The sequence below is a fragment of the Gambusia affinis genome, linkage group LG23 (assembly GCF_019740435.1).
Source record: "Gambusia affinis linkage group LG23, SWU_Gaff_1.0, whole genome shotgun sequence".
NCBI classification, from domain to species: domain Eukaryota; kingdom Metazoa; phylum Chordata; class Actinopteri; order Cyprinodontiformes; family Poeciliidae; genus Gambusia; species Gambusia affinis.
The window spans coordinates 620,850-633,987 of record NC_057890.1 but is presented as its reverse complement, the minus strand read 5'-3'; the positions used below and the strand labels follow the sequence as shown (position 1 = coordinate 633,987).

The 13,138-nt window shown below is 40.6% G+C and overlaps 1 protein-coding gene across 3 annotated transcripts in view; it reads right to left on the bottom strand.

Moving 5' to 3' along the window:
- Positions 1 to 12,479, bottom strand: part of large1 (LARGE xylosyl- and glucuronyltransferase 1) — a 68,272-nt gene extending 55,793 nt beyond the window's left edge. For 2 of the 3 annotated variants that reach the window (XM_044107569.1, XM_044107570.1), the window contains exons 1-6: positions 12,004 to 12,479; positions 10,439 to 10,644; positions 9,181 to 9,479; positions 6,510 to 6,592; positions 5,894 to 6,017; positions 5,547 to 5,718 (exon numbers count right to left, since the gene is read on the bottom strand). In XM_044107569.1, the coding sequence (XP_043963504.1) occupies positions 5,547 to 5,718; positions 5,894 to 6,017; positions 6,510 to 6,592; positions 9,181 to 9,479; positions 10,439 to 10,544 (784 nt within the window). In that variant the 5' untranslated portion in view covers positions 10,545 to 10,644; positions 12,004 to 12,479. Of the gene's footprint in view, positions 1 to 5,546; positions 5,719 to 5,893; positions 6,018 to 6,509; positions 6,593 to 8,513; positions 9,154 to 9,180; positions 9,480 to 10,438; positions 10,645 to 12,003 lie in introns of those variants that run through there. The other variant, XM_044107571.1, reaches the window with a different exon arrangement.
- Between the last annotated feature and the right edge of the window lie 659 nt (positions 12,480 to 13,138).

The window sequence follows — 13,138 nt, the reverse complement described above, 5'->3', positions numbered from 1 at the left end:
ACTGTAGTTTCTGTGTAACAAATTATCTGCCTCTTGAAGAATGCAGCAGGAGATGCCTGGCCACTGTTGAGCTGCTTTTTGTTTTGGGGTCGCTGACCTACACTGTTGACTTACACTTTTGAACATGCAAGTTGAACCCAAAGGAGAATAGATGAGGTGTCCTCCTTTCTGCCTTGGAAATAAAAATGTCAACTTTGCCTTGATGTATGTAAGATGTAGGCGCCACAATGTTGGAGTAGTTCCATCTGTAAACCATTAGTTAGAAACTGTTTGTGCTTTTTTTTCCTTTTTTGTGTGTGCTCAAAGAATAAGAGGGAGACTGAAGCAGACAGAGACTCAGAAACTCCTTTGACACAAGCTGTGTGTTAACTGTGACTTTCTCCAATTGCAATTGCTGTAATAAACTTATACTTTTGCTCTGATGTTTGCCTCCTAGATTAATGTTGCTTTAACAACAATTTAAAATCTTTTAATTTATGTATGCTGAAACCATTAAATCAAATTTAGCAGCATTGATCATCTCAATAGGCTGCACAGTGGCGCAGTTGGTAGAGCTGTTGCCTTGCAGCAAGAAGGTCCTGGGTTCGATTCCCAGCCCGGGGTCTTTCTGCATGGAGTTTGCATGTTCTCCCTGTGCATGGTGGGTTCTCTCCGGGTTCTCCGGCTTCCTCCCACAGTCCAAAAACATGACTGTCAGGTTAATTGGTCTCTCTAAATTCTCCCTAGGTGTGAGTGTGTGTGTGTGTGTGTGTTGTTTGTCCTGTCTGTTTTCTGTGTTGCCCTGCGACAGACTGCCGACCTGTCCAGGGTGAACCCCGCCTCTCGCCTGGAACATTAGCTGGGGATAGACATCAGCAACCCTCCTGACCCCATTAGGGACAAAGGGTGTATAGAAAATGGATGGATGGATGGGTGATCATCTCAATAAACAAACATTTATATATGTCTGGTCTGTGTTAAAATATTAGCTTTTATGGGCCCCATGGGGGGCCTGATGGAGCCGCTGACTTAATTTGGATTGAACAGAAGTGCAAATAATTGATATTCATTTTAATTTATTTGAATTTTTTGATTTGTAGTTTTTAAGACTGGTTGTGGGTTTAGATAGCGTTTAACTGGCGATGTCTTCCAGTAACATATAATTACCCAGTAAAATTTGTACTTTTCCTGTCTACTTTACATTGTTTAATACAAAAACATGACGGACCAACGGTGAACTGCCTCGGCACGCCAACCACCAGGCTTAGCAAGCTTAGCATATGACGTATGGTTTGACATGAAAGCATATGTCATTACCATATGCTTTTATTTACTCAGCAACATAACATCATAACATAGAAGTCAGATTGTCATAAATTTTAATAACAGCTGTATGACAGCCTGACTTAGCGTTTAGCCAGTCAGACCATCAAGAAACAGGGAGGCGAGTTTTGTATTTGACAATAGTTAAATCCTGCTTTAACTATACTTTGAAACCATGACAATGCATGTACATGTTATAATTGAAAACAATTTATTGACTTATTTTTGTCAGATCTTGTTGCTTATGCCGATAAGCGACAAGATCTGACAAAAATAAGTCAATAAATTGTTGACTTATTTTCAGTTCAGCAACTGACAACTCTTCTAAATATCACAGACCTCTTCATGTGCAAGCGTACATCACTGGATGTATGCTATTCTTACAGCGTATGCTGAACTGACAACATTTCAGTTTTCATATCCTGGTTTACATCTAGTTCTTTGCTCCATTCTGTGTTCAGGTGTTCTAACTATCCATGTTACCCGTAAATCTGTCCTACCTTGTGGTAATGCGAATGAGCACATTGATGCTACATACCATACTGCTTACTCAGCAGATTTCTTATAAATACGTCGTTTCATGTGTTTTATTTTGTCAAAGATTAAGGTAAGCGTTATTTAACTTATTTTATACTTTCATTAAGCTGCTGCATTACTTCATGTTTTTACTTTACATGACAGGCAGCTTATAAATGATGTTAGTTTGCCATCTGAAAAGTCCTTACTAATATAAAATAGTCATTGTTTGGTGGTTAATCAGGACAAAATACTGTGTTTTGGGCTATTTCGTCCCTATATTTTAAAAATATTTAAGTTTAATTACTGTTAGAATAATTCTGTTTTGTTATCATTCTTACATTTGCAGTTTTACTAGTTTTGTTTTTCTTTATAAGTTTAGTATTCACCTAATATCTATTAATTACACTTTTTTATTATTAAACTTTACTGTAGTTTAAGAATAAGTGGGATTGAAGCTGTGTAATATAAGTATATATTAAACATATCCCATCATTTCAGTGACTCTGCAGTTCAGTGGACACATTGTGGCTGTGATGCATCTCCTCCTCGTGCGTAGCTTGCTGCAGCCTCCGTTCCAGCCGCCGCTCTTGAGCCTGTTCCTGTCTTGTTTCCATCCACAGTCCCCATGGTGATGGGATTCCAAGCGGCTCATTTGGCACCTGGCCGACAGGCGGCGCGGTTGGTGGCCTTTCCTGCCCCATTTAGTGGGTTCCCAGTGTTACCTCCGAGGTTCCCAGTGTTACCTCCGAGGTTCCCAGTGTTACCTCCGAGGTTCCCAGTGTTACCTCCGAGGTTCCCAGTGTTACCTCCGAGGTTCCCAGTGTTACCTCCGAGGTTCCCAGTGTTACCTCCGAGGTTCCCAGTGTTACCTCCGAGGTTCCCAGTGTTACCTCCGAGGTTCCCAGTGTTACCTCCGAGGTTCCCAGTGTTACCTCCGAGGTTCCCAGTGTTACCTCCGAGGTTCCCAGTGTTACCTCCGAGGTTCCCAGTGTTACCTCCGAGGTTCCCAGTGTTACCTCCGAGGTTCCCAGTGTTACCTCCGAGGTTCCCAGTGTTACCTCCGAGGTTCCCAGTGCCCCTTCCGAGGTTCCCAGTGCCCCTTCCGAGGTTCCCAGTGCCCCTTCCGAGGTTCCCAGTGCCCCTTCCGAGGTTCCCAGTGCCCCTTCCGAGTCTTCTCCTTGCGTTTCCTTCGAGCTCCCTAGTGTTTCCTGTGACTCCCCGTCGCTCCCTAGTGGTCCTAATGTTCCTTTGTATTTCCTAATGTTCCCCTAGTATTTCTTTGCCGCCCTCTAGTGTTTCTCCTGAGTCTCCTCCCTCCAGTGACCCTTTGGTGTCTCCAAGTGTTCCTTTGTCTCCCCCAAGTGGTCCCAGAGTTCCTGTGTCACTCCCTTGTGGTCTTTGCCCCTTAGTGTTACTGAGACTCAGCTCCCGAGTGCCCCTCCCAAACTCCCGAGTGCTCATCCCGAGTCCCTGCCTTCAGTGGTCCGCCCGCCGCCACGCCAGCCCCCGGACCGCCCCCTGTGGCTGCGCTTCCTGCGCTGACGCCGGCCTCCATCGGACCGGCCTTATTACCATATTACCTTGGACCGACCCTGCATAAACAGCCACTGCGATGTGCATCTCCTAGAATCCCCTGGTGGCCCCTGTCAGTCCACCGATGCTTTGGAGACATTTTGATTCATTTCATTGTGGCGTGTTTGGCTTTTTGCTGCGGTTCTAATTATTGCTAAAATATTTTCTCTGATGTTTATTTTGTGAAGTCTAAATGCTCTAATTGGGCCAAATCTTCCTTTAAGACTTGAGGTTCTGCAGTAACTTCTATTTACAGCCGCAAACCACCAGTCCAGATCCTGTACCCTAACCCTTACTCAGACTGCCTGTAGCGAACCGGGCATTTAGCAGCCTGATTAAGTTAAAGTCAGAAGTTTTCTCTGCAGTGAAGCATTTCTGTGTTTAGGGGCCAGGCGGGTTTTTGTCCCTCTATTGCAAGGACGATTATAAAAATATAATAAATAGAAACAGTTTTTCTAACCTCAACATCAGACCTACGTTTTTATTCACAAACCAGTGTATGAAAAAAAATATTCTTGCCCATAATTTGATAGAAGACAGATCCGCCCCCTCCTCCTCCTCACCATGGACCCAATGTCTGAACAACATGGAGGCTCGGGGAGTCATTATTAGATTGAGGGCAGTCAGACTAGTTTATTTTTTTTTCACTAAATTATTTTATTTAGCTAAATATTATTGCTGAGGGGCACAAACAGGCCTTCTGACATACAGATTTAAAAAAAAAAAAATTAAAAAACATTAAAAAAAAAACTAAAATCTCAAAAAGGACAATAGGGCATCAAGGATAAAAAGGGCAGGGGCTCAAGTCCCCTTCGCACCCCCCTCTGCACGTGCCTGTTAGAAAGATTAAAGTTCTCAGGTTGTCCTAAGGGGAAAATGTAGGTGTGAACTAACATGCAGTGTGAACTATTGCATCAGGTAGTCGATGTTCCATCTTCTCTATTTAAATCTAATGATTATTGAAGGGCAATATGGTTTACAGACTTCATAATCTGCACTCTTTTGGTTGAATGCAGTATTTATTTACACTTTAGTGTTTTTATTCAAGTACATTTTGGTTAATGGAGACTGAGAATCCATTTTATCTTTGTTTTTGGTTGTTTTATTTATTTTATCAGTTCCAGTGTTAAATGTTCTTTTGAAAATAAAGTGTATCTATCTTTGGCAGGAAATCGCATGTATTATTATGTCATTTCCATGAAATCTGTACAAACATCTTTAAACAATATTATCGTCTATCGCAATAGTTTTTGAGACAATTAATCGCTCAGCAAAATTTGCTATCGTGACAGGCCTAACCGGATCTGATGTTTAATTTCAAAATAAAAGCCTATTAAGTTATCAATTATTGTCATTTTTTCCCCTGTAAGTTGGCGTGCCTATTGCTGAAAAACTATCAGTTTCCAGCGACTTCTCTCACTTCTGGGTGACAGAGGGACCCTTCTAGAACACAACCAGATGCGTCAACCACATCTTAGGTTTAATCTCAGAACACATGATGCGGGGTGTGCTGTGGTGGCGTAGGGGATAGCGCGATCCACATTTGGAGGCCTTCAGTCCTTGACGCGGCGGTCGCGGGTTCTATTCCCGGACCCGGCCGATGTTTGCCGCATGTCTTCCCCCCTTTCCTGTCAGCCTACTGTCATATAAGAGATACTAGAGCCCACAAAAGACCCCTGGTGGGGAAAAAAAAACACATGATGCGCATTGGAGGTGTGGTTGTGTTTTTGCAGGTGCAGTGATAGTTTTGTGCATAGGTACACGCCAATAATATCCTGCAGGCTCAATGTGTGTGGTTTCTTACCCCCTACGGTGCGGACATATTGATGGGAAACTGACTTAAACCTGTTACAATTGAAAAAGTCCCCGTAGCCATTTGTTAGACTTCAACTTTTATATGTTGTGTTTTCTACATCTACGATGGACTGGGAACCTGTCTACAATGTACCACACCTCTCACCCATTGACCGTCTGAGATAGATACCACCAGCACCCCTCACAACCCCACCAGGGATAAGTGTGTAAGATAATGGATGGATGTTTTCTGTATTGCACAGTACTGTGTATTTAGTTGGGCTGCCCTTCTTGTGAAGGGCAACCCAACTAAACCGCTGTGAGAAAGTGTTATATAAATAATTTTTCCATCAACTTACCTTTAAACTTGTGAAAGACAGCCCAGAGCTCAGCAATGTCAGTGGCAAAAGTGATATCTGTGTCAAGAACAATGACCCTGTGCAGATTCATGGGCAGCGTCTTGGTGAGCACCAGTTTCATTAGTCCGTAGATACCAGAGTAATGTTTATTAGGTATCCATGAAACTTCAGACTGAAACAACAGAGCAAAGACCATCACTTCCATAAGGATCAAAGAGTATAGAGCTCAGACGTTGTCGGAAGAAAAACACAGATCCAGTACGGACTGATAAAAGTGATAGTGCTCCACTGAGAATTTCTGAAGAAAGTTAGGAATTGCTTAACTAAGAGCATGATTTTTTTCTCACCTTAAGCTCATCTGCATCATAGAAGTTCACCCTGACAGCAGGGACCATCCAAGAATGAAACAAATAGGAGAGAATCTGCTTTGCAATAGAGTCTGTGATGAAATGGAAATGAAGAGCATTCCGTCTGAAGACACAAAAATACAACAAAATGCTAATTATCTTCTGCATAAGACTTAAAAAAAAACAGACAGAAAAGAGTCAAAAGTCTTCAATTTTAAAGTCTTAGTAATATCCGAATCCCACATCTTCACACCTCATCACAGAGGGATTTGAGTTGCATCTATTTAAAGTAGTAACTTTGTCTATAAAGGCTTGGAATCAGGCCAATCAATATAGCCAGCCAACCGTCCGTCCCTCACCCTAGCCAGAAGGGTACCCTGGCTCTCTGAGAGGTTATCCTAACACTGTGATCTGATATCAAAGATCTATCAGACTGTCCTGAAAACAAGTGATTCTTTTTTCATATTTTCATAGTCTTGAATATTGATTTATAGATTTACATGAATAATGACACTTTATGTTGTAGTAACTACCTTGAGCAGCATAAATCTTAATCTATTTTTAGATTAAAAAGGGGTAATTCATAGAGGCTTAAAGTAAATGAATGTTGACATACCTGTGGAAAAGGACTGATTTCACCAATGTTACAACATCTCGACTTGCGTTGTAACCTGCACATACAATGGCCACATGGATAGTCTGGGGAGAGAATAGAGAAAACCGTGAACAAAACTGATTGGATTTATTTACTCCTATATCTCGTTCTTTCCCTTTAAACTTTTTCTGGTTCTTCCCTGTCTTTTCATCTCTGTGTCTATTATATTTGAAATGAACCCAAAGCAATTTCAGTTTGGCTTTTTTTTGTCCAGGATACTGGCTGACCAAAAAAAGAAAAAGTCACCACCTGGATTAACTAAGCAAAGAGGTACCAGCCTCCTATTCATAATTGCTGCATAGGTGATTATGTTTCAGCTGGCAACAAGTTATTTAAAACCAACTGGTGCAATGAGTTATCTCATTTCTTAAACATGTTGAAAGACAAATCCAATGGTTGTGGAAAAGATGTCAGTCTGTTTGAGAAGGGTCTAAATCATTGACATGGATCAAGTGAATTAAATATCAAAGGAGAATGCAGAAACTACTAAAATTGAGTTAAGAACTGTCCAACACATTATTAAAAACTAGATTAGGGGGGCCCCTTCATATTTGAGGAAGATACGTGGCTAGAAGAAAATCGTCAGTGATCTTGATCAGCAGTCATTTAAACGTTTGGGAAAATCGAATAACAAAAAAAAACAACAAAAAAAAAAAAAAACAACAGTAGAACTCCAGGGTATGTTTAATAATGAAAGTAAGGGCATTTTCACACACATTATGTGAAGGGAACTCAAGGGATTGGGACTGAACAGCTGAGTAGCCTTAAGAAAACCATCAATCAGTGAGGCTAACCAGAAAATGGCTTAAATTTGCTAGGGAACATAAAGGTTTAACTTTGGAGCATAGGAAGAAGGTCATGTGCTCTGATGAATCCAGATTTATCCTGTTCCAGAGTGATTGGTGCATTAGGGTAAGAAGAGAGGCAGGTGGAGTGATAAACCCATCATGCTAATTATCTATTGTACAAGTCTGTGCATTCAGCGCCATAATTTGGGCTTTCTGCAGTTGGTCAGGTCTAAGTTCAGCAACAGTATATGCTCAAAGAATGAGATCAGCCAACTACCAGAATATACTGAATGACCATGTTATTCAATTTTTTTCTTCCTTGATGGCATGGGTATATTACAAGATGACAATGCCAAAATTTTGGGGATATGCTGGAGACGCCTTTGTGCAATGGTCAGACTGTACTATAATCAATCCAAGATCTTGGTAAAACATTAATGCAGCACTGGATGGGAATAACTCTTGTGGTAATGCAGAAGCTAATCTAAACAATGACACAGCAAATGCATGCCATAATGAAAGCTAAAGGCTTTTTTTTTTTTTTTTAATGGCCAGGCATTATATATGAAGTGGAGCATCATGGTGAAAACCTCATTGCCGCAATGTGGGATTTTTGTTCCACTTGTAGTTTGTCCTGGTCTGTCACAAAAAAATTTTAAAATACACAGATATTTATGCAAACCTGAAAAGGTTCAGCTGGTATGAACCTTTTCATACCAGCTGAACCTGGTATGAATAATGGTTGGTCAATAATGACCAACGATTATTGAGCCAAGTACAGTATAAATTATATAATTAAGTATGCGGATAACACAACAGTGGTGGGTCTCATTCAGGACAGTGAGAAATACTACAGAGATCTACTTTTGCTACTTTTACAGCAACAACAATCTGTTTCTGAATGTGGGAAAAACCAAAGAACTGGTGATCGACTTCAGGAGGAACCGCCATGTCCACACCCTGTTCAACATCCAGAACACTGCTGTGGAGATTGTCACACACCTAATGTTCCTCAGGGTCTACATAGCAGACACTCTCACCTGGTCGCTGCACACCAACTTCACTGTCAAAAGGGCCCATCATTGCCGGCACTTCCTTTGGAGCCGCTTAAGGGAGCACACTTCAGGCCATAAATCTTTATCGCTTTTTACAGAGGCACTATTGAGAGTGTGCTTACCAGCAGTATCTTTCTGAGGCATGAGAGCAGCAGCGCCTCACACAGGAAAGCACTGGGGAGAGTGGTGAGGCCAGGTGAAAAAGTGATTGGGGTCACACTGCCACCCACTGTGGGTAAAAACATTATCTGATGAGGACAAGAATCCCTCTCACCCCTGTCATGGACTGTTCTCTCTCCTACCTTCTGGCAGAAGATTCTGCAGCCAGTCATGCAGAACAGTAAGGTTCTGCAACACATTCTACTCAACTGCTATCAGACTTTTGAATTACTCCAAATAATCCAGGACCATAATAATATTTAACTTTTTGATTGTTTTGCATATATTATGCCTGATTGTATTGCATATATTATTCCTGATACACTTCTTTCACAAATTGCAACATTTGCACTTACACAGCCTCCCCCTTTTTTACTTGGGTTTTATTCAATATTATTCTTCTTTTTGTATTATTTTACAGTTTATCCAGCTAGTTTCTGTTTGTGTCTTAATATACATTGTAATTTCATTCTGCAGTGCATTTCTGATGTTATGTTGAATGTCAATAAACATCATGTGAATCTGAAACTCTCAATGCCGTAATTTTATTTCTGCTTCAATAACCACTAATAATTTAATGTAGGCATGTTTAGAGTGATGGGCCTCAGGCAAATCAAAGACTTATCTCACCTCACACTTATCCACTAACTGATGTTGTAAACAGTTGGAGTTGTTCCCCACAGCAACATTCTTTTGTCCATCATTATTACTGGTGCCTTTTTCCAAATGAGTTCGGCTTTGGTTTCCTTTGCTTGTGATGTTTGTATAGGAAGCAGACGAGTTCCTGAGAGGATGACTGAGCTCCTGGCGCAGGGCCCTGTTTTCCTCTTCCACCGCTCGGATCCTCAGCTCCAAGGCCAGCCGTGCATTAGTGTAACCCAGTGGTGGAGGTGACTGTGCTTCCAATGAAGATAGGCGTAGGGGCTTTACTGTTGGATTATAGGACAGATCAATTTATTTTACAGGCCAGAAACTAAACAGGAATGACTTTCAGCAAAAAGAGTCTTAGGTAAGGGAAACAGTACAGCTTTTGTAGACCAAAATCTTGACCATTGTTTTACTGATATATCAAAACACACTAAAAACAAAGCTGTTTTTGATGACCACTTAAAACAGTTATTGCATCGATCTAAAACTCACATTGATGAAAGATTTCTTTGTTAGATCATTTAGAATATTATTTGCAATGTTTCAATTATTTCTTGATTAATAGTGCTTGGTGAAGCTTTCTTTCCTCCAGCAATAATAATGACATACAGACTGTTCAATGGATTATTTGGAAAATATAGAAATAAAAAAATCTAAACATTAGTATTTTATGTAAAAGGGTAACTGGTAGCATGTGGAGTTGCGCACCAAGCTGTTCAGAAAAAAGTGTTGTAAAATTGTAGATGCTTCCTTAAAAAAACCAAAACAACAAAAAACATTTTGTTTAGTGCTGAAAAAGAGAGGCTTTCAGATAAACAGAACATTTGCAGAATAAACTCCAAATAAAAAAGAAAGAATACAAACAGCAGAACTGAACAAAGAGAAGAGGCCAGAGAAGAGAGAAGATAGAGAGAGCTTTGAAACAGCAAGAGCAATTATTGCTAAAAATAGAGGAAACAAGAAGGAAACCTTTCCAGTCTGAGATTTGTTTACTGCCTTTTTTCCCTTACTAGTTGACGTAATGAGCAAAGCAGATAAAACTTAACTAGTAAATACCAAAGTAACAACTTTAGGCTGTGTTGTACAATAGCTTAAAATATAATAAAGTTGCATCACTACACATCTTCTTTGTAAAACTTTTGTTCAATTGACACTCCTATCCATCCATTCTCTACAGTTGCTTATCCTTGCAAGGTTGAAAGGTGTATGGAAGAGGAAGGGTATAAATGTTCACTCTTACCTTGAAAATTTCCAATTGACAGGTAAAGCCAAGTGAGTGTGGGGATGAAAAGCAAGACAAGAGAGGCTGCCAGGAACTTCCTTCGTCCACGAAATATTCCCAGCATCTTCTGAATTGAAGTCAGTGTTGAGAGGTAATTTGACCTCTGTGGAGCATTTTTTGTCCACTTGATTTCTCACATTTTTTCTCCCATTGTAACATTTTTACTGAAAGAAAACAAATCAATGTGTTGAGGTGCCATAACCTTTTCCAGCTGAACAGAATCAAAACTGAAGTAATTATTTTTGGCTCCAAAGAGGAACGATCTAGTCTGTTCACAGCTTCAGTTATTACAGCTAGATACCAGTCTGCAATCTGAATGACTTGATAGAGTCAGACCTGAAGCTTCAGAGTCACATAAAGACAGTTACATAGTCAGCCTTCTGTCACCTGGAGAACATTTCTAGAGCTTGCTGGGAGTAATGTCTCAGCAAGCTCTAGAAAAACTTATCCATGAGTTTAGTTGTATTGATTACTGGAACAGTCTCTCCTAAGAAAATCAATCAGACAGCTCCAGCTGATCCAGAACTCTTATGATTGCATTCTCACTAAAACTAGGAAGACAGAGCACATCATCCCACTTCTAAAGTCCTTACACTGGCTCCCAGATAATACTTATCATTGTATCAACTTTCCAGACCACTGAGATTTTCTTTTTCTGATACACTCTGCATCCCCAGAACAGAATCAAACATGGAGAATATTTAACTTTTTGATTGTTCTGCATATGCTCCTCTAATTCGAAACAAACTTCCAGAAAACTGCTGAAACACTGAGTTCCTTTAAACCAGGGGTCTCAAACTCCAGTCCTCGAGGGCCGCAGTCCTGCAACTTTTAGATGTGCCTCTGCTGCAGCACACCTGAATAGAATAATTAAACTGGACTTATGTTATAAAGATGGATTCTGAAACAGAATAAGTACTACATTAACCCCAACGACATTACAAAACTGGAATCTCATTAAAGCTGAGAAAATTAACAGTAACAAAAAAACTTGAGGACTTAACATGAAAGCGAAAGGGACATATTTAAATGATTTAAATATCATTTAAATGTAGAAACAGTAGAAATGTTTCTACATTTAAATGATTAAATGATATTTAAATGATTTAAATATCATTTAAATGTAGAAACAGTAGAGATGTTTTTACATTAACATTTCAACTGTTAATGTATAAAAATTAAACTGTACTAATATATTCTGGTAGAATATATTAGGTTATTGGACAAAGAAAACCTGTTAAGTTTTGTTTTGAAACCGCATCTTCCTACTGCTACATTTGCAATTAAGTCCATGATCCTTTTATATTTAAAAATTATTCTATTGTTCTTATATGCCAGATAGTTTATTATGACAGAATAACACTTTTGTGAAAATGTTGATCATATACCCGGTGTTGATCTGCACCATCTATGGCCGCCACAGCACCAAACTCACTTCTATGTGACACATTTGCGCGATGCTCACATTTTAAAACTCCTATTTGTAGTTTAAGAGCTGCTCGATTTGAGAATTACAAGCTCACCTGATGCAGAGGGTTGAACAGGTTGATTTTCGAGAAAACGGAAACCAGCTTCTAAAAGCCGCTATACAGTTTCAGCACCGGATCTGTTTTCAAGCAGGCGACATGGTGGCTCCACTCTGTGCTGCTCCATGTATCAGTGTTTCCTAGGTTCGACAGCTTCAGGTTACCGGAACCAAAAGCTGGATCGTGTTGTGTGCTATAGGAAGGATAAAGAGCTAAGATAAGCTCCAGTCTGTGTCGCCGCACGGCACCCCCATCATGTGTAGTTAAAGCAGCGGCAGTTTTGGAACACTATGACCATAATGAGCGACGCAGTGGGGAGAGAAACAGCGGTGTGTCTGGTCTGACCGAAGGGATCCTGCACCTCCACCATTTATTAACAAATTACCCAATATTGTATAATTATTGCTTGTGGTCCTGCTTTCGGCCTCAACACAACACTCCTTTCTTCCTGACAAGCAGTCAGCATCCAATCACAGCGTTGGAACCGCGGAGGGATAAGGGATAAAAAGGACTGGATCATTGTGGAGCGGATTGTGGTCGAGGCCGGAGGACAGAGGGCCTTGTCCGACTCTTACGCAAATCTATTGTAGGGGATCTACGTAGGGCCCCGGTCATCGGAAACTCCTTTTTCTCCTTCTTTTTTTTGGTGGTTGGCAAAACAACAACAACAACAAAAAAACTTTAAGTAGATTTCTTCTTTTTCCTTTTCCTTTCCTTTCGGCTTTTTCCCTTTAGGGGTCGCCACAGCAAGTCATCCGTCTACATGTCCAGGGGTCTCAAACTCCAGTCCTCGAGGGCCACAGTTCTGCAACTTTTAGATGTGCCTCTGTTGCACCACACCTGAATAGAATAATTAAGGCTCTGGAGAACTGATCTACACAAGGTGGAGATAATTAAGCCATTTCATTCCAGTGTGTTGTACCTGTGGCACATCTAAAAACTGCAGGACTGCGGCCCTTGAGGACTGGAGTTTGAGACCCCTGAAACCCTTTCCTCCACATCTTATTCTCTCACACCAACTACCTTCATGTCATCTTTCACTCCATCCATAAATCTACTCTTTGGTCCTCCTCTAGGTCTCTTTCCTGGCAGGTCCATCCTCAGCATCCTTCTACCGATGTATTCAGTGTCG